Source organism: Haliotis rubra, unplaced genomic scaffold, assembly GCF_003918875.1.
Source record: "Haliotis rubra isolate DU_JTF1 unplaced genomic scaffold, ASM391887v1 Scf28, whole genome shotgun sequence".
NCBI classification, from domain to species: Eukaryota; Metazoa; Mollusca; class Gastropoda; order Lepetellida; family Haliotidae; genus Haliotis; species Haliotis rubra.
In genome coordinates, this window is record NW_025766891.1 from 2,417,968 (window position 1) to 2,439,594 (window position 21,627).

Sequence of the window (21,627 nt, forward strand, 5' to 3'; positions counted from 1 at the left end):
CATGATTCTTAAACGTGAACACGTTTTAAGCAACCACTTTGTATTTACTTTGGTCTACACATTATTCACTTAACACCACCATTATTGAACATAGTTACGCATTACTACATTTAATCTGAACTAGTATTTATAAGCTGTATAATTACAAAACATTGAAACAAATAATAATTTGCTGAAAGACAATATCGATTCAAAAACATTAATTTCACATTGGTTGAAAAACAAAACCCAGAAATTTCACATGAATAGTTGTATGGCAAATGTATTATATGTTCGGCCTTCACCTTGTAGTGAGAAGGGGAACCTGGCAAAACTCCGCGGATAATAATTGCTATACACGTGTATATCGATATGAATTTCCACCAGTTAAGACGCATTTTAGTAAAGACAGGCTGCAGGGTACGATTCCTAGGAGGATCTCGCCCACGAACACTGAACGACGGTTACGCCTTCAGGCTCTCACAGCGGTATTCAGCGTTATCTCATTCGGCGCGCTCGTCCTTGTCGTCAAGACAACATGCTACTTGGGAAACGACTAATGTTAATACTAGCGGTATTCTGTCGGAAAACGTCAAAGGTTTGTAAAGGAAACCTTAATTTATTTTTAAGCTTGAAACTGCTTTATTTTCTTCGTTAATTTCTCTGCATATTTCTGTTCCACTCGCACTTTAATTAACTATGTATATGTATTTGTTTGCAAATTATATGTATATTCGTAAATCAAACTAAAAACTTCATAACAACAGTATATGTACTCATATATATTCCACTTAAAATTGCATACCTTCCTTACATGGTACATATCTGGCAATCAAACCAATTATGTCAGTAGTCCTGATAAGTATTATGTTATGGACGTCATGTCCATCATTAATAAGTAGCCCCGTTAATCATATTTAAGTATCCGTTACAATGTGGATCGTTCTACTGGAATAGTATAGTTCATCGTGAACGAAAATAGAGTGTCCTTACCCACAGATTATGGATCCCAAGTTGTTAGGTGTTTTATTTTATTTGTGTGTGTGTGTGTGTGTGTGTGTGTGTTTGTTTTTGTTTTTGTTTTGTTTTTTTGGTTGGTTGGTTTTGGGTGGTTGTTTTGTTGTTGTTTGTTTTGGTTTTTTTATGACGCATATTTTATATTGTCGAAATCAATGCGAGTTAATCGTAAAACGTACGTGACAAACGCGCACCTGGTCAATCATTACATCATTCTGCCTATAATACGACTTAAATAAATTCCATGACCATGCTAATTTCTATACAAATATGTGCATATACACTTTTTGAAACATATCAATCATTTTCTAAAATTAATATGGTCAGTTTTACTTACATGATTAAATTACATCACCGGTCATTAAATTGTTTATATAAAATTACAAACTTGAATATCGCTGTTCATTGGAACTAAAGTACATGTTACAGTTATGCCTACATTTCATCTTCTAACTCTTGTGTACAGGTTACAGATATGGTGTAATACGATACATGTATCAATTTCTCATGTAAAAGTAAATATTATAATATTATGTAAATATTCTTCAAACAAAAACCTTCAAAGGTTAAAAGAGCGTATAGCCAACATATCCATCTTTGATATGATATTGAACAACGCAAAATATCGATAATGAAATCTGTTTCGTAACGAAAATATCAAACGATGCGCAAAATATATACTGAAACTGTAAAGCAGGATAGGCTAATGTTGTGTTCACTCTTATTCAACTGACCTTCACCTCAAAGAAATTGCCAAATATGTACAACAATGTTGACGTATGACATCACTACCGTGACTGATAATATTTTCAAAATGGCGTTTTCGTTGAGGATTTTGAGTAGGGGCCTTCCCTGATTCAGGTATCGTTTTCACATATAATATAAATATGTGATGTAACTGATCAGAAACATCCTGACTAGCGTATTGTTATTTGTTTCTATGTTTTTAATTGTAACCAAAAGAAGTAGTCAGATGTGCCGATAAATACCCTTGTCTTGGACAATTTCGTTTCGAATTCACCAAATAATTAAAATATATCTGATCTTATTTTTATAATTTTTGCTATAAAAACTTCTTCCATTGTATATTTTAAAATGCAGAACCTATGTATGCAGAGAATAGTCAAATGATGTATGAAAATTTGAGAAAATGCCACACAGTGTAAAATCTGAATGTATCTTTCATTATTAATACGTTCCAAACAAGCACAGTCTTACGAACAGCGTTCGTGTTCACACCCATATTTAGTTTGATTTCATTTAGACACTTGGTAATGTTGACAAAGACCATTTGCTATTTTGGTAAAAATATTTATGAGAAATTCGGTCATTTATTTGGTCCAAATGAGTGGGAAATAAACGTGATGTGATAAGCGTCTCTTGACCGGCCTTCGCGAAAAGTGACTTGTAAACTCTGATAGTATCGCAGTATACGTGTTACGGTGTATTATATATAGGTTTATCGTTACAGATTTACCATTGGTGATTTCACGAAGAAAACTTATCTGTAATAACTGTGCTATTTTTTAAACTCTGGCCTCCTAATAATTGTCCGATATTCACATTTCAAAACACAAACCAAATAACGCCGTGACGCCGTAATGTGTCAAAAATGTCCACATTTTCGATTTATCCAATTTGTAGCTCTAGGTCATTTTCAGCACTTTTGTTTTGGCTAAGATGTTGACGGGTGGTTTCATGAAACAGGAAATTTCCCACAGAATTAAAATCTGTGAAGTGTATTTGTGTGACGATATATTTTGAATGATATTCGACTTCAAAGTGAAGGTTGATATATGTCCCTCTGTCATCCAGGGGGAACAACCACGTTAATCACATTTAAGTGACCATTTTAATCATAAAAATCATAAGTTACAATGACAATGGGATTGTGGGGGAGCTGGCTAAGGCGCCAGGTTAGTGATCCAGCGAGCTTGAGGTGACGGGATCGAGCCCTCCTGTGACCGGGTGTAAAAACCTTGGAGTCAACTTTGCGTGCAGACTCTCTCAGTGTTGTCACAACCCATAGTGTAAACGCAGTAATTGGAACAGTGATACAAATGCACGTGCAGTACGTGATGAGTGTTAACTTAGACCAACCCTACTCGTTCTCGGTGTTTCATTTAATGTGCATACCCCCTTGAAATACAAACCAATAATAGCTATTTGAAACTATGATCGTTTGTTAAACAACTTTTATCCTAAGTTGAATAAATTCTGAGATTTAAATGTTCAATTGGCAAGGTAAAATCATGAGGATTCGCACTTCTAATTTCACTTAATTGGTTTACGTTTTTGTTTAAAGTGAAATTCATCGGTGCGTTTTCACTGCAAACAGACTATAGTTGCGGGTACAGCAACGTGCAGTAAACTTTGACAAAATCCTGTGACTACGTGTCCCAGTCCACCCAGCTGTGAATGGGTACCTCGTAAGGATGGGAAAGCCACATTAACTCGGTGCGCCTAGTGGCTGCAAGAGTTGTATGATCCCAAGGGAGTTGAAATTGATGATACATTGTGCCGTTTGAGACTGACATCCAATGATCGAGTGAAAAACAAAGCGCCTGTGAGCCGGTGTTCTGGATATTGGCGCTATATAAATATATATATAAATAACAATCATATATAAGTGACAATGTCAATCATATCTTAATAGCTAATAAGTATGTTAATCACATCTAAGTACAATCTATATCTATCAAATGTCTATCAAATATATGTAACCGCGTCTATCATATACCCGAATCATATATAGAGAATACTACACGAGGTCTCATTACATACGAATTATACGAAACGAGTGTCCTTCCTATGTTATCTGACCGAGCGAAAGCGAGGTCAGATAACATAGGAAGGTCACGAGTTTCGTATAATTCGTATGTAATGAGACCGAGTGTGGTATTTTATTTATTACCCACGTCTTACATGCATTAAATTGACCAAATAAGCGTATTTTTGTTATTTTTTTGTTTCAAACCGAAACCGGTTTCATAAAGAGGTTGCGGAAGAGTTTGTACTGTAGTACAATATTTGCATGACGTCACGCTGTAATGACGTCACTGCCTTGGTAACCGACGTCAGGATGCATGTCAGTTGTCATCGCCTCGTACAGCCTCCTACAGTAAACTACTCCGTAGCTTCCCGTTTCTTGGTTTGAAGTTGCTTCATTCGGCTAACATCACTGGTGGAAACATTGCGTTTATGTTTTTCGACGGATATAATGTCTAAGTTCGACTCACAATTAAACAGCGACACGGCAACGTTCGCAATGTTTATATTCCCACAATGCATCTAAGTTGTAGAATGAATGAATTCACGTGTTTGTTATGAATGAAAAAGTAGTTCCGTCACAACGTGACCTAACTGAGAGGTCATCGGTTATCCAATCAAATCGTTAGAATCTCAGGTCAAGTCGTTACGACACAGGTCAACGCGATACGACACACGTGTGACGTACGAGATTAGTATGCAACTCCCATACGTTGACCACGTGGGTAATAAATCATAATATCACATAGCGAATACCCGATTTAAAGTTAAACATACAAACCATCACATGCTGATCCTACTGTTATTATTTATTAATATCCTGATTAGTTTTGTGTTAATAGTAATACCCGGGGCACATGTCAGTACATCACGTTATTTTTAATGATGTATATTGTGAGAAAACCATCAGAAAATTTTCACGAGACATAGGAGAGAGAGAGATTATTTATTCAAGTTTCACCCGATACAATACATAGTTAAAATACATAAAATACATGGCTTTTGTTATATCGGCCACCCACATGGTTTGTGGGAGAGATTTTACATAAAATATACTTAAAACAAACAATACTGAAACAGACATCACATTCGTCTCACGTACAGAACACATTCGCACTCTTTCCTACCAATATATACCACCCTTTGGATATGATAACATGTGTCAACCAAGTCAGCGATCCTGACCTCCCGATCCCGTTTGTCGGCTCTTACGACAAAGCATAGCTTACTGAAGACCAATTCTAACCCGAATCTTCACGGATTACTACTACTACTTATGAGTGAGTTAGAGAATTTAGTTTTACGACGCACTCAGCAATATTCCAGCTATATGGTGGCGGTCTGTGAATAATCTAGTCTGGGCCAGACAATCCAGTGATCAACAGCAGGAGCATCGATCTGCGCAATTGTTCTACTTATGACAGTGGTGGTGAAATATATAGTCATGTGTCTCTCACAATACTTGTTATACGGGCCATTATGATTCACTTGTGTATCGTATGCCTTCATGAATTCAATTCAATATTCACTCAATTCATCATTGACGATCACTAAGATGTTATAATCATTCATTCATATATGTTCATGATTTTTCCAAAAGGAGTGTTTTGCTTCAATTTAAGTGTAATTTATACATATCCACTCCGGTCAGTCTAAGTAAACTTAGGCTCAGTATTATTCGTTACACTGCTATACTGAGTCTAACAAAACCTTGTGGAAGGTCGCGTCAGCTGACCTTTTCAATGGACCAATCAGAACATAGCTTACCAAATCGCGAAAGTTGACATTCGCACATACCTTTTGAACTTTTACTTCGAAAAAGTTTTGTACCCGAACGATTCCGAATGCTATTTTCCGTACCATCGCTTCCTAGTGATGCACATGGAGCACGCCACAAGAGCGAGTAAACAGTCGCTGAGAATAGCGTTTTGTCAGTATTCAAGGATGTCAGCTTTCGGAAATATTAGCTAATGATAGCCATGTCAACAGAAACCCAAAAGCGTATATTCTGCAGGTCATATATTTGTGTTCTGTGCGGGTTTATCATTTGTTGTGAGATCAGTGTTGGCGACCGGGAAAGAGAAAATCCATTTTGTAAGTCCCGCCAAACCCTTAATAGTAGCCGTTGTCTGATTGGTTAAATCCGTTCGGCCGTCCCGCGTTTGATTGGACGGTAATAGCTCGCTCAAAGGTTACCTGGTGCGACTTTCCACAAGGTTTTGTTAGACTCAGTATAGCAGTGTAACGAATAATACTGAACCTAAGTTTACTTAGACTGCCACTCAGGTCAGAATAATAAACGGAAGGCTCCTCAACGTTGTCATGTCCTGAATAGGCAACTGCTCTCCTTACATGTGAGAGGTATTATTTATCGAATTCAGTGTGTAAGGTAGGTATCGCACAATCGTCGAAAGCACGGTTTAAGCGCGTGCGTGAGTACTTTTTACGCCGCCTTCAGCAATATTCCAGCAATATCACGGCGAGGGACAATAGAAATGAGCTTCACACGTTGTACACATGTGTGGAATCGACCGCGGGTCCTGGGCGTTCGAACCAACGGTTTTTACCACTAGGCTACCCCACCGCCCCCACGGTTTAAGATGTAAAACGGGAAATGAACTGAAACCAATGTTGATCATATTGTTTTAAAATGCCTGTGTTGATAAACTATTTTTGGATAGTTAATTTAGATGTAAATCGTGTATTTCCGCCGTGTTTATCCATAACATCAAACGTTCCTTTCGGTTAAAAGTTTCAGATTTACTGTCACTAGGTGCTTGTGGGCAGGGCTTTAGGTCGACTTTATAGGCGTCAAATATACTTCCAATCAAACGTTTAGACTCAATAGTGTAAATATAGCCACTTACTTCAGGCAACTGTTCTAAACTAAATTTTGAAAAATAGTCCATACTGTTTCAAGGTACTGTATACACATGAACTTATGTATTATAAAACAAATTCATAACGTTGAAAAGATTATTGTCATGAGTTCAATAAATGATAAAACTCAGTGAAAATTGGCGAATTCTTAACAAAACTTTGCACCAAAACGCAGCTGTTCACATGCACGATATTTGCACAATCTTTTCAGCAATTCGACGCATGATCCCCGTGCAAGCCATCTGCATAAGGTTTGCAGTTGGTTCCCCCAAGTTAGTGGAGAAATCAATCTTCGATATAACCATATATATATACTTAACATATAGTGGGTGTTCTAAGTGAGTCTAAACTTTTGATGGGTAGTATACTATTTTGGTTGGTTGGTTTTATAGTTCTAGGGCGACGTGGGCCAATAAGAGGCCTATTTGCGCCCAACACATTGACTTGATTTAATAAACAATCATACGTGATTTCATTGCCAAAAGGAATCGTTTAGCTAAGATAAAAGAAACGACAACACTATTAATTTGGATAGATGTATACATATATGGAATAACCTCTGCTTCGTGTTACGGATTAAAAACCTTAAGTAATCACTTCCATTTCTTAAACATGAAATACTCATTCAATAAAAAAGCAGTAGGTTCAGATGACAGAGTGTTAAAATGATTTAAAACCACATAACTAAATCTGTCTAAGCCATTCGAGAGCCTGTCTAGATTACATCATATTTTCCAGATGACGAGACAAAATCTAAAACTGCCCGTTGCACAGACCCATACATGATATTGGGGCCCAAAACTGTTTCTAATGAGAATACATCATCAACCTCAAGTACAGCACTTCTGAGATTATGTCTTATGTTGTTATGCCCAGGGCATGTAATTAGATAATGTTCGATGTTTTCAGGCGTCTCCAAATTGCAATGGCCACATTTAGAAGAGACCGTCTTATCTATAATACTCCTGTAGGCATTTAGCCCACAGTGTCCAAGTCTTAGGCGTGAAAGAATAACCTCATCACGCCTTTTACGACGACGAATTTTTATGACCAGATTTTAGTGATGGTCTAAGTTTGTACATATGTCGGCCGGTAGTACCTGTATCCCACAACTGTTGCCAACTCCTTGTAACAGATTTCGATAAAACATTTTCATAATCTTTAGGGATTGGTTGAAATTTAAATAAATCAACTTCAGGAAACTGTAACCCGGATTTGGCCAAATTATCTGCAATCTCATTCCCATGTATTCCAACATGAGCTGGGACCCACACAATGTCGCATGCAATGTACTTCATGTTTAAAGATGTATCCAACTTTAATATCTCATGCACAATGTCATCTCTAGATCCATTTGCACCAGCTTCTATAGCTTTGATTGCTGCCATAGAATCTGTAAAGATAATTGCTTCATGGTCATGTTCATCTACCCATCTCAATGCTTGCAAAATGGACAAAAGTTCAGCTGCAAAAACAGAAAGGGTAGTATACTATGGTACATGGAAGAGTAATCTCCCTTTGACTATCCGACTTGACGCATCCTGAATGTTTGGTGGCGAAGGAACACACGCCGTGTGTGTGTGTATGTGTGTGTCTGCGTGTTGTGGGTGTGTGCGTGCAGATAGAAATGACAATATTCGTGGACATCCGTGGCGTATGATTACACACTGTCAGGGTACGATTTCCTTGTTTTTTCTGTACCTGCACCGAATGCAACCTGGCCTATAGGTTTGGCTGCACCATCAAAATTTGGGTTGCGCCATAAAATAATGTCACTGGATCTAAAAAGTAACATAAATATTTGTTTAGCAATTTTCAGAACAAGTAGTCAGTATCAGAAACATTCAACAGAACCTGACCCCATGATGATAAATGATGCATGATTCTGTTTCAATTTTACCATAAATATATTTATAAATCTCAATGATATGAACACTTCTACGTAACTGATTTATGAGTTCACAAATGCCGTTGCTCCTAACAAGTCATGCGAATTACTTCCAGTCACTTACTCCCCAATTAAAACACACGATGACAGCTATTAATTGTTGGAAGATTTATTGTTACCTGCACCGAGTGCAGGCTGTTACTGAAGCTAGCCTATACAAGCCATTTAAAATTTTAACAGGTGCCAGGGCAGGTTGTAAATAGTGAAATCGAACCTTGACTGTGGCGTCACTTAAATCAGGGTTTCTGTTTGGTTTAATCTCGTAACTTGACACGGGGCTTAGGAACTGCCCAGTGGTTGTTATGTACAACGGCTCCCTAGACACACCCACCCAAACCCCAACCCCCCCACCCCCGTTCATAGTTGTCAAGGTGCAAACATGAAATACTTCAAATAGCCAAGATAAATCAGTCTTGCGACTTTATTTTTAGGCAAAACAGCATACCCCACCATGAGTGTGATCGTAGTGCTGTGTTGGTCGCACCTAAGCTGTCGTAGCGGGCTGGTTGCTATGCACACAGAACCCCATGCTGCTTGTTACTTGTGCTGGTGTGAACATCAAATGCTTGAAAAATCCAAGACGTTGCGCAGGGGTTATTTTATGCAAAAAAGCCTCTCATAACACATGTGGGCGGCTGGTATATGAAATAAACACCATTATGTATTTTACTACTGAATATATCGAGTGAGACTTAAATGCGTAATAAATAATCTCTCTCTCTCTCTCTCTCTCTCTCTCTCTCTCTCTCTCTCTCTCTCTCTCTCTCTCTCTCTCTCTCTCTCTCTCTCTCTCTCTCTCTCTCTCTCTCTCTCTCTCTCTCTCTCTCTCTCTCTCTCTCTCTCTCTCTTGTGGGAGTGGGAGTTTAAGCACGCATTTGGTCACATACATATTCTTGCAGGAACAAGAACACGAATGTTTTTGTCCTCTGTGGTAACTTTCAGTTACTTTATCGACATTCACATATGAATTACTAATGCAGTAAACAGGCGTTGCGATTCATGTATAGTCCAATATTTATGTCAGTTTCCTTGTTCTTTCAATCATGATATATATTTGAGATTAGTCAGGTATGTAATGACAATGGTAAAAGAGCAAACTATCTTTCCGTCGTAAAACAACATTTTTCGGCATCCCTTTAGGACATAAAACTATTATGCATTTTACTACGTAAGATATCGGGTGAGACTTAAATACGTAATAAATACTCTCTGTCTCTCTGTGGCTCTGTCTCTGTCTCTCTCTCTCTCGCTCTCGCTCTCTCTCGCTCTCGCTCTCTCTCGCTTTCTCTGTGCATTTTATTTTAAACTGTAAAACAGGATTATTAATTTCATGTTGCTGTAGGGATATGTTTCACTGCGACCCGACGGTACTCCACAGAACTTCCCGTCGATGACGTCAACATTGACGTCACGCAGTTGCAATCGGCCATGCAGAAGGAGAATCCGTATCTCATAGACATCCGGGAACCCCAAGAGCTTGTTGAGAGCGGAGGTATCCCTGAGGCACTAAACATACCATGTAAGTATTGGTTAAAGTTGCCTTGATGTTTTTAGGTTGCTATTCTTGAAAATTATTGGCATGATCAAATTGTACATGTGATATTGTAATATATAGATGAACTTTTTCTTAACTCGTCACAGCGCCCATACATATATTTGTACTTGACTCGTTTGAACAGAGGTTTACTGTATTTCACTAATGAATGTATGAATGATATATTCTCTGGTGGATTAAGTGTGAGTGAGTTATTATTTAACGTCACATCGGCAATATTGCAGCCATATCGTGACGAGAACATGGTGGATTAAGTGAGTGAGCGAGTTTAGTTTTACGCCACACTCAGCAATAGTCCAGCTGTGGTCTGTAAATAATCGAGTCTGAACCAGACAATTCAGTGATCAGCATCGTTCTACGCAATTGGGATACAATGACCTGTGTCAACCAAGAGAGCGAGCCTGACCACCCAAGTCGCCTCTTTCGACAAGCATCTTACAGTCACGGTCTGACAGTTTTATAATTTTAGTGGCATGTTCCTGAGGAAAATGTATTCCGTAAACGTATGTGTGGAGATGTTGCCCCGTTTTAAAATTAATTAGATAAGGTTACGACATAGCTGGGACAATATGATGTATTTCATGATGAAATAAAGTTCGCATTTTAAAGCATTGCACGTTCTAACGTTGGCGGTGTGCTAGGGTAGCCTAGTGGTTAAAGCGTTCGCTCGTGAGACCAAAGACCCGGGTTCGTGGATGCAATGTGTGAAGTCCATTTCTGGTGTCGCCCGTCGTGATATTGCTGGAATATTGCTAATAGCGGCGCAAAACCAAACTCTCTCAGTAACTCCAACGTTGACGTTTCTGGTTGTTACACGTTACTACGGAAGTATATGAGTGAGTGACAAACTTTCTTTCGGGCTGGGGAATTTGCGAACGGTGCTGATCAGCTGGGCGTAAAACTTTCATCGTTTCTTTTCAAGCACAATAACTTGACATCTATATTCCGTCGTGATGGAATATTGCCAAAAGCGGTGTAAACCTAAGCTCAGTCACTCCATCTCCGATCTCTCCATTCAGGGGCAGTGGGGTAGCCTAGTGGTTAAAGCGTCCGCTCCTCACGCCGAAGGTCCGGGTTCGATTCCCCATATGGGTACAATGTGTGAAGCCCATTTGATGTGTCCCCACCGTAATATTGTTGGAATTTTGCTAAAAGCGGCGTAAAACCATACTCACTCACTCACTGTTTGTGAGAAAGGTTCATACCGTTAGTGAAGCCTGAGTAAAAAATCACACACCACTAGGGCATTTACCTCATTATACGTATCCAACAAAGGCGACAGAACATTTATGTATTTATCAAATTATTGGTTTCCTTGACTGTTGTATGACCCCAGAGCTTTAGGTAACCTACAGCAACGTCGTATGGGATCTCGGTCTCGTATTACTATACCACGTTGGTATTGTTTACCGAAATTCGAGCTTGGAGACGGACAGTGATATGTTTTGTCTTCACCTTGTTGCCATGTTTACAGTAGGGGAACTAGAGTCTGCTCTCGAGATGGCGCCTCATGCTTACAAGAGCTTGTATGGAAGAGAAAAACCGGATGCAAACAAGACGACGCTTATACTTTTCTGCGCTCGGGGCAATCGGAGCTACCGGGCGGTGATGATGACACGAGAACTCGGATTTAAGAGGTGAGGTTTGTATACTGAAGTTTAGCTGTTAGCTCACCAAAGTTCAGGTAAGCTTACCGTCAGTCATCTTCTCGAGTTGGATTTTACTCCACCTTTAGCAATATTCTACCAATAGGAGGACGACACCAGAAATGGGCTTTACACATTTTGTTTATGGGGGAACCCGGGACGACCCGCTTAAGTCACTAGACGAAATATGATCACATTATTTTTACTTAATCATTAGCTTTCTTGATACAACTTTGAAGGAACCTCCTTCTTTGCTTAAACATTAGTGATGATTTGTTCCTTGAATCACCATTACCCACACTCAACCTCCACCATAATTATTGTTGACGATGTTGCAAAATGACATCTGGGTTTTTTACCATCGTTTATGAATTGATCTTTGCTAACGAGCACAGATTGTTTGTTTTGTTGTTTAATGCCGCAATACTTTGTAAATACTCGTGTATCGACCAGACAATCCTGTGATGAACAGCATGAGCATCGATGTACGCAATTGGGATACGATGAAACGTGTCAACCAAGTCAGCGAGTCTGACCACTCAATCACGTTAGTCGCCGACGATGGTCGTACACTAAGTGTTCAGCCAACTGTAATCAAATGACGTTTATAAGATGACAGTCCTAATGGATGATCAGTCCCAGTAGATCATAACCGCTGCTGCAAACAAAATCCGCAATCAAAAGTGTTTAGTCTCTGTTCGGCCCGACTTGGCCCGTGATGTCAAAAACAACTTAAAACTCACAGATGTATCTTGAAATGTGTTTATATCCATAGATTAGTATTATATCTACCTACATATCACTTCACAGAGTCTAGAAGCGTAGTATTTGAAGCAAATACCTTGCTCAAAGTGAAGTCCTATTTTCTATACAAAGACACAATATCACAAGTCTTTGGTCCGGCTTGGCCCGGGTGCTCAAACGCGCCTTATACCTCAAAGATGTATCCTGATTTGTGTTTAAATCCATAGATTAGTATTATATCTACCTAAATAACAATGCGTGATGTTACAAAATGCAATATAGCCTCAATCAAAAGTGTTTAGTCTCTGTTCAGCCAGACTTGGCCCGTGCTGTCAAAAACACCTTAAACCTCACAAATGTATCCTGATTTCTCTCTATATCTCTAGAATAGAGTCATATCTACCTAAGTACGTCTTTATAAAGTCTCAAAGCGTTGTATTTGAAGCAAACACGTTGCTTAAAGTGAAGCCTTATTTTTCTATACATTCTCAACAACCACACAGTATCACAGTCATGCTTTCGGTCCGGTTTGGCCCGGGCTCTCAAAAACAAATTAAACCCCACACATATGTCCTGATTTGTGTTTAATTCCATAGATTAGTAGTATATCTACCTAAATATCAATGTGTGATGTTACAAAATGCTATATGTAAAGATAACTAGTGAGGCCCTTTTCTCTCCATTCACAATATACTTGGCTAATGTTTATCTTAGATATTCTAGATAACTGTGGATAAACACTGCTGTCCTCAATTACTGAATGTAATCTCATTCGCAACTATCAATTTTGCAGACATATGACTTGCTGTGAAATAGCTATGGTAACGGATGTTTGCAAAAACGTGATCAAAGTCTGTCTCACCACAGGTATCTATGACAAACTAATCAAACGAATAAAGTCGATAACATATGGTTCACACAAAGAAAAAAAGGAAACCATGGTACACTGAAAATAGGCCAAATCATCCGCTACTTTTGTGGTTGTTGCAAACTATATTTGATTTACACTGCTTAAATAGCTTTTAAATGTACCATCAAATCTCTTATAAATTTAAGTTTTCCGTAAGTTTACCAAACAAAACGTAAATAATCTTCAGGTTCCATATTCTTTCAATTAGGTTTCCGTTTTCCTGAAATTAATTTTATTTTATATCACAATATCTTTTATTTGAATTCTGATGTAAAGAAACACTGACATCACGAAACTAAACCCTATATAATACATAGGCAGTTTAACGTAGGTTAATGTAAGTTTCTGGATATATGCATATGGAGTCAAATATATTTTTCTACGAACGTTTCATTCAAGTTCTCACTAATATAAACCATCAATGGTGGTTTCCAGTTGCTTTATGCAATGGAAACTAACAATGATACATTACTGTCAGTTTCCATTTCTGGAAACTAACCTTGTTTGTTTCCGACAGTTTTCAGTCGCTGAAACTAACCGTGTTAGTTTCAGCAACAGGAAACTGCCGGAAACAAACAATCATAGTTTCCGTGAGCGGAAACCTACATGATTCTGGCATTACCCAGTTTCATGTAGGTTTCCGGAAATCTGGAAACCCTGTTATTTTTGCTGTGTATAGTCTCAATCAAAAGTGTTTAGTCTCTCTTCAGCCCGACTTGGCCCGTGCTGTCAAAAACAACTTAAACCTCACACATTTACCCTGATTTGTGTTTAAATCAATAGATTAGTATTATATCTACCTAAATATCACTTCACAGAGTCTCAAAGAGTAGAATTTGAAGCAAAAACGTTGCTGAAAGTGAAGCCCTATTTTCTATACATTCTCAACAACCACACAACCACACAGTATCACAGTCATGCTTGGCCCGGGCTCTCAAAAACAACTTAAACCTCACACATATGTCCTGATTTGTGTTTAATTCCATAGATTAGTATTATATCTACCTAAATATCAATGTGTGATTTTACAAATGTCACATGTAAAGATAACTGGTTCGTTAAAGTGAAGCCCTTTTCTCTCCATTCACAACATAGCCTCAATCAAAAGTGTTGATAATTGGTGTAAACGTTGGCGTTTAACTATTAATAAGAAGAAAACTAATGTCGTTCATTACCGACCCTGTTGTTTCAATAGATCACAAATTGTATTCAAAATTGGTGATGTTACTATTGACTACACCAGTGCGTATAAGTATCTGGGCGTTTGGTTGCAGGAAAACATTGATATGAAGTTTACAGCTAAAGAAATCGCTAAATCGGCTAGACGAGCACTTGGTGCTATCATGTGTAAATTCAGATCTTGTGGTGGTTTGGCTTATAATGTCTTAATACTTTATACAATAACCTTGTCCAGCCGATCTTATCCTATTGGTCAGCCATATGGGGCACAAAACAATTCAATTGTATAAATGCAGTACAAAACAAGGCCTGTAGATTCTTCCTGGGCGTTGGCAGTAAGACTCCAACTCTAGCGGTCCGTGGAGAGATGGGTTGGACAACTCCATTTTCTAAACAAAAAATTGAAATTGTGCGGTTCTGGAGTAAGCTGAGAATACCTAGTGCTGTATGCAGATGGTCTAATACTTTTCCAAAATCCTGGAATAAAATTGTTGTAAATATTCTTAACAAATTGGATCTCCCCGTGGTTGACCTATATAATATGTCTAAAATGGAATTTTATTACGCCTCACTGTGGATACGATCATTAGATTGTCAGGACTGGAATAAAGAACTTTGGAACGACCGAGGGAAACCTAACGGGAATAAACTCCGTACTTACAGAAAGTTTAAGAAACTATTAACAGCTGAACCATATGTCACTGAACTTCTGCCTAGATCTCATCGCAGTACACTTAGCAAGTTACGATGTGGCACCTTACCCCTTGAAATAGAGGTCGGTAGATTTACACGCCCTAAAACACCTTTAGACGATAGAATTTGTAAATGTTGTCATGGCAATTCCATTGAGGACGAAGTTCACTTTTTGGTCAGCTGCCCACTATATTCGGATTTACGATATGATTTGTGGGAAAATGTACTAAATATTAACCTTTTTTTTCTCTCTCTTGCCACCTTCCGACCAGGCCAAATATATGCTAGGTAATGTTAAATTAATAAAACCCTTAGCTGCATTAGTTACTAAAATGTTTAATAGACGTAAACGCACTTTGTAGTCATGTAATTAAATATACCACACTCCACTGTTGCTTAGAGAATTGTGAGATTCTATTCTGTTTTAGGTAGAATGTAGTGGCTTGTGTCTCACAGGCCAGATGTTATATTTAGAGTCTTATGGTACAACATGTTAAACTGACTGACTGACAGAGTTTGGTTTTACGCCGCTTTTAGCAATATTCCAGCAACATCACGGCGGGGGACACCAGAAATGGGCTTCACACATTGTGCGCATGTGGGGATTCGAACCCGGGTCTTCGGCGTGACGAGCCAACGCTTTAACCACTAGGCTACCCCACCGCCCCTACAACATGTTAAACACAAATTATAACACTCTTTCTTCTTGGTAACCATTTGTAAACGCAGTTTGTAGTCATGTAATTAAATATATATACCACACTCCAATGTTGCTTACAAAGCTGTGATATTTTATTTACTACTATACTGTTTTAGATATAATATAGTGCCTTGTGTCTCTTAGGCCATATGGCCGGATGTTATATTTTATTGAATGTTTTAAAGTTTATGTATGTTTTATGTATAACATGTGACACAAAAATAAAAATAGTTTCTTCTTCTTCTTCTTCTGATAATCCTGTTTTCCTGAACACGCATACAGACAATAGAAGTATTAGAGAGAGAAGTGGGAGAAGTATGTTTTCATTAAATCCACAGTGTCTCGCCTAACTGGCCGAGCTGGGCAGTAGCAGCCTATTTTCAAATCATCTGATCTTTACATGTTGCATTTGATAACATTACAAGGTGATATTTAGGTAGATATAATACTAATCTATGGATGTTAACACATTTCAAGATACATCTGTGAGGTATAAGGTGCGTTTGAGCGCCCGGGCCAAGCCGGACCGAAAGCTTGTGATATTGTGTCTTTGTTGAGAATGTATACAAAAATAGGGCTTCACTTTGAGCAAGGCGTTTGCTTCAAATACTACGCTTTGAGACTCTGTGAAGTGAAATGTAGGTAGATATAATACTAATCTACGGATTTAAACACATTTCAAGATACATGTGTGAGGTTTAAGTTGTTTTTGACACCACGGGCCAAGTCGGGCTGAAGAGAGACTAAACACTTTTGATTGAGACTATATTGTGAATGGAGAGAGAAAAGGGCTTCACTTTAACGGAGCAGTTGTCTTTACATGTGGCATTTTGTAACATCACACGTTGATATTTAGGTAGATATAATACTAATCTATGGATTTAAACACATTTCAAGATACATCTGTGAGGTATAAGGTGCGTTTGAGCGCCCGGGCCAAGCCGGACCGAAAGCTTGTGATACTGTGTCTTTGTTGAGAATGTATAGAAAATAGGACTTCACTTTGAGCAAGGTGTTTGCTTCAAATATTACGCTTTGAGACTCTGTGAAGTGAAATGACGGTAGATATAATACTAATCTATGGATATAAACACAAATCAGGATACATGTGTGAGGTTTAAGTTGTTTTTGACAGCACGGGCCAAGTCTGTCTGAACAGAGACCAAACACTTTTGACTGAGGCTATGTTGAAAAAAGTGAGACAAGGGCTTCACTTTAACGGAGCAGTTTTCTTTACATGTTGCATTTTATAACACTACAAAGCGATATTTAGGTAGATATCATACCAGTCTATGGAATTAAACACATTTCAAGATACGTGTGTTACGTTTAAGCTGCTTTTGACGGCTCGAGCCAAGCCGGGCGGAAAATTGTGGCCGAGATAATGTTGAGAGTGTGGGGAAGAGATCGTATCATTTAAATGTGGGCATGCTTTAAATACGATGAATAGTGAATTTATGGGGTGGTATGTGATTGGATATAGATCTAAAATCATTTTCGGGCCGACGGAAATGTGTATCGGAATTGGCTGAAGTATTTATACGTATTAAATCCCGTTTCGTTTAACGATTCCACTTATATACGTAACCTAGGTCAGCCAGTTCACAGGCTTCTCGTCTTCCTGGGTTTTAGCCGATTTACTCGTAATAAAGTTATTATGGTACGCGTTTGTGGCTTCCGATTGATCATTATTATCATGAGTGTATGTTGCATTGATTAATTGTAGGCATTGTTTTGGTTAATGGGTTTATTAGCCCATAATAGATTTGGCCCGCCTTGGCCCGGCCCGGCCCGACTTTTAGGCCATCCCATTGACTTCCTTATTTTTTTTCAGTCATGATGTTTTACCACTGGCAGATGATTAAACTTCAAACTGTTTTCATTTGTTATAATACAAATGAAGATGGAAATATTATCGAGTAAAAAAAGATTTCATTTTGTTGATCAATCTATACCTATACGATCATTTGCGCATGCGCAAGGCGCAGCAAAGGTCACGAATCCATTGAAAATACTGGGATATCGTCCGGGTGCTCAGGGGAGAAAAGCAATAACAAAAGCAACAACCAGTGCGCGGAAATTGCTCTGGATCAGTGCCTTGTTAAATGTGTTCATCATATGATTGTTTTAATCATGTTTTTTACACGGTCGGCTTCCGTGTGTGATGTGTTCACTTCCATCAACCACCAGCTCATAATAACACGTCACATGAGATTAGCCATGTGCTAAAATAACACACAAACTTCAAAGCCTAACCCTTGTCAACGTCCTGAGCCTTATAAAAATTGAAAGGTCGGCTTCCTGAGTCGACATCTCAAACTATTTTCATGTAAGTGGTAATAATTCCTGAGCATTAGAGAACAATTGGCTTGTTTGGAATTTAATGCTTTTCATAAACTAGAATCTCATAAACTATTTGTCTCTGGAATCATTTGTGATATGAACTTATGTAGTGATTTCTCTAGAAATTATTTAACGTTATCTAAAATTAAACATTTAGTCACCTTTTATTGTATATGACCAAATTAATAGTTACACTATAAAGATTTTAAGAAGGAATTCATTTGGGTTCTTTTTGCCTCAGTCCGCCCGTTTGTGGACAATATAACCAATTATCTATTATCAAGTTCATGATATTTCGTGAATACACCAACTGCATAACACCGTCTCTGACCACAAACCCAAATGGGTTGTTCTCTATTCGCCTACAGTCTTAAAACAACAGTCTTGACTGTTGATTTCTGCAATGATAAACCACCCAAACGGTCCATCCCTTGTGACAGGTGTTAATTAGAGGTTACCATGAAAGAATGTATTCTACTACAATAAACCTATTATTCCCTGGCAAGGGTTCACTTTTATGACATGTAATAAACCCTGTCCAGTTAGTCAGTGGGTCCGGTAAACTTTTATTTAATCAATGATGTAACGTAGGTCTATGTAATTTATGTTTATGCAAACCGTGACAGGTCAAAACTATTTGCACTTCTGTGGATAATAAGTAAAACATACACTTAAAACGGTATTTTGGAAAATGCTAGCCATATCAGGGCAAACATGACAGTCAATAACAATTTTTAACACCTAGAACATCAAAGATGCAGACGAGTGAAGTTATACCAGGGATAATCTACAACGTCTTATAGTCTCCCTGGTTATACTAATATATAGAATTGGTTCCTAGTTGATCGCATAGGAGGACGAATACACTCCTAGGAGGACGAATACACAGTCTATACACTCATGGGGATCCTTGGGAAAAGGAGAAACTGAAAGAAGTAGTGGTAAAATCCTTCCTAAATTTCCAAAAATTTCCAAGCCTTGGAAACATCATGTTTCCAATTTTGGAAATTTTTGGAAATATGATATTTCCAAATTGGAAATTTTTGGAAATCACCATTTTTTTTCTTGTGCTGGTTACATGTCACACCAAAGTTCTCTAAAAATACATAATGCATTTCTAAATGATAATAACTAGCACTCAGGGAAGCTACCATATACTATACTCCAGAAAACTACGTATTTAGATTGCAATATTAAATAAAAAAAGCTCGAAGGAATGAATGCAACGTTGCATTTAATCGACTCTCACGCTCTCTGTCAGCCGAACATTATTTCAAGCGAACTCCCTACATTTATGTCACTCTTAGGTGACTTATGGAGGCTCTTTACAAATATCTTACAAGGCACCTAGTGATTGAAGCCAGTTCGGCAAACACCCACAACACCGCTTGCGACAGTTTTCGATGTACGAAACAGTCTTTTATATTCCATATATGGCAAATATTATCTATTTGGAAAGCTGTTCTCCTCATAGTTTCAATCATCGATTTCAGGCAAGTCGTAAGGGATAATAAGTCTTTTATTGCATCAACAGGAGGCTTAAGTGTGTGCATTTGCCCCCAATATATAAAATATAGGTCAAAATATTGTCGGAAATATATGTGTGACATTGTGCCTTTAAGGAGTTGTTGAATTATTGGTTTGCAGCCTGACGTAAAACAATAAAGGGTACATTTGAGGAAATAGATAAATAACGATCGCAGAGGAGTATGTCACATCAGGGATTGTTCGATCGTGTTCTAGACACAGAGCGAGCAGCCTCGATTTTAGAAATCGGACAACTTGGCCTCTCCGCCCAGGCTGTTCATTGAGTGTTCCGTTTGTTATTTGTGTCTTGTTTGTCGGTTGGGGGAGAAAATTGGTATTCTTTGGGGTGAAGGATAACAACCTCCTGTATCACTTTCGTTGTCAGTATAAATAAAGTTCTACCGCCTTGATTCACCTTTGAGAAAAATATGCACCGAAAGGCGCCTAAATTATTTGTACAGCCTTTGGCAAAACGAGTTTTGAATTATGGTTCTGTAGTAGTGGGTACGGTGGGGTAGCCTAGTGGGTAAGGCGTTCGTTCGTCACGCCGAAGACCCGGGTTCGATTCCCTACATGGGCACAATGTGTGAAGCCCATTTCTGGTGTCCCCCGCCGTGATATTGCTGGAATATTGCTAAAAGCGGCGTAGAACTTCACTCACTCACTCATTCACCCACCCACCCACAAACTCACCCACCCACCCAAACCCACTCACTCACTCATTCACTCACTCACTCACTCAGTGTAGTAGTGACCAAACTTCAGTTCCATCGTGGTGAACACCGCTTTTTGTAACACATTCCACGAGCAGTAAGGGGTAATTGTGTTTCTATGGATCACTGGGCCCCACTGAAGGCAACGCATAATTGCAAATTCCTTTGATTGAAAACGACGTATTCCGAGTGCATTTATATTTTTATTTTCATATAAACCCAGTTGAGCGTGAGACATAGTTTTCTCGTGAGAGCGAGACATGCTTCAGTGAGTGAGTATGGTTTTACGCGGCTTTTAGCAATATTCCAGCATTATCACAGCAGGGGACACCAGAAATTCGTGAGTGTTAGCAGGCGTGAGTGTTAGCAGGAACGCCAATGTCATGGCGTGGCATTTGTCATTCAGATGAGTATGTACATCATCATCACATTTTCGTTTTCAAACTGCAATGGCTTACTGGTTTCTGATGATGAAGCCGTATTTGTTCATGGTTTTAAAGAATATTGGTATTCACTGTTTACATATGGTCTCTTTTGTTGCAGGAGCTGGCATTTAGTAAAAGGATTCAACTACTGGAAGGAATGTCAGGGTATGGATTGAAAGCGTTACCATGACTACCATATATTCTTTGGTATATGAGCCAAGGCCGAAGAATCTCAAATCTCGAATCTCAGCCATGACAAGGATCAATGTGTTCTACATAAACCTTTCTATATGATTTGTGTCTGTCCGTGTTTCATTGAGCGTCGTCTATACAATAGTTGAAACGGTGTAATGTTTATTTAGGTGTTTAGCCATGTTGTCGATTCTTCGATTAAATGCGTCATGCTTGTCAGATACTAGTCCACATGCAAGTTGGAGCAAAGCGACTTTGAATTTCAGACTGATTTTTAAATCGACTGACTGACTGACTGAGTTTTAGTTTTACGCCGCTTTTAGCAATATTCCAGCAATATCACGGCGGGGAACACCAGAAATGGGCTTCACACATTGTGCCCATGTGGGGAATCGAACCCGGGTCTT

The 21,627-nt window shown here is 38.6% G+C and overlaps 1 protein-coding gene across 2 annotated transcripts; it reads left to right on the forward strand.

Annotated features, from left to right (window-relative positions):
* The first annotated feature begins 279 nt into the window (after positions 1-279).
* Positions 280-21,322, forward strand: LOC124281132 (thiosulfate:glutathione sulfurtransferase-like). 2 transcript variants are annotated; one of them, XM_046717153.1, is made up of 4 exons: positions 280-577; positions 9,936-10,112; positions 11,623-11,785; positions 21,147-21,322. In XM_046717153.1, exons 1-4 carry the CDS (start codon positions 352-354, stop codon positions 21,202-21,204), a joined length of 624 nt encoding a protein of 207 aa, XP_046573109.1. In that variant the 5' UTR covers positions 280-351; the 3' UTR covers positions 21,205-21,322. The 2 variants fall into 2 exon arrangements, with proteins under 2 accessions (XP_046573109.1, XP_046573110.1); XM_046717154.1 differs by lacking the exon at positions 280-577 and adding an exon at positions 8,264-8,320.
* Positions 21,323-21,627: the final 305 nt, after the last annotated feature.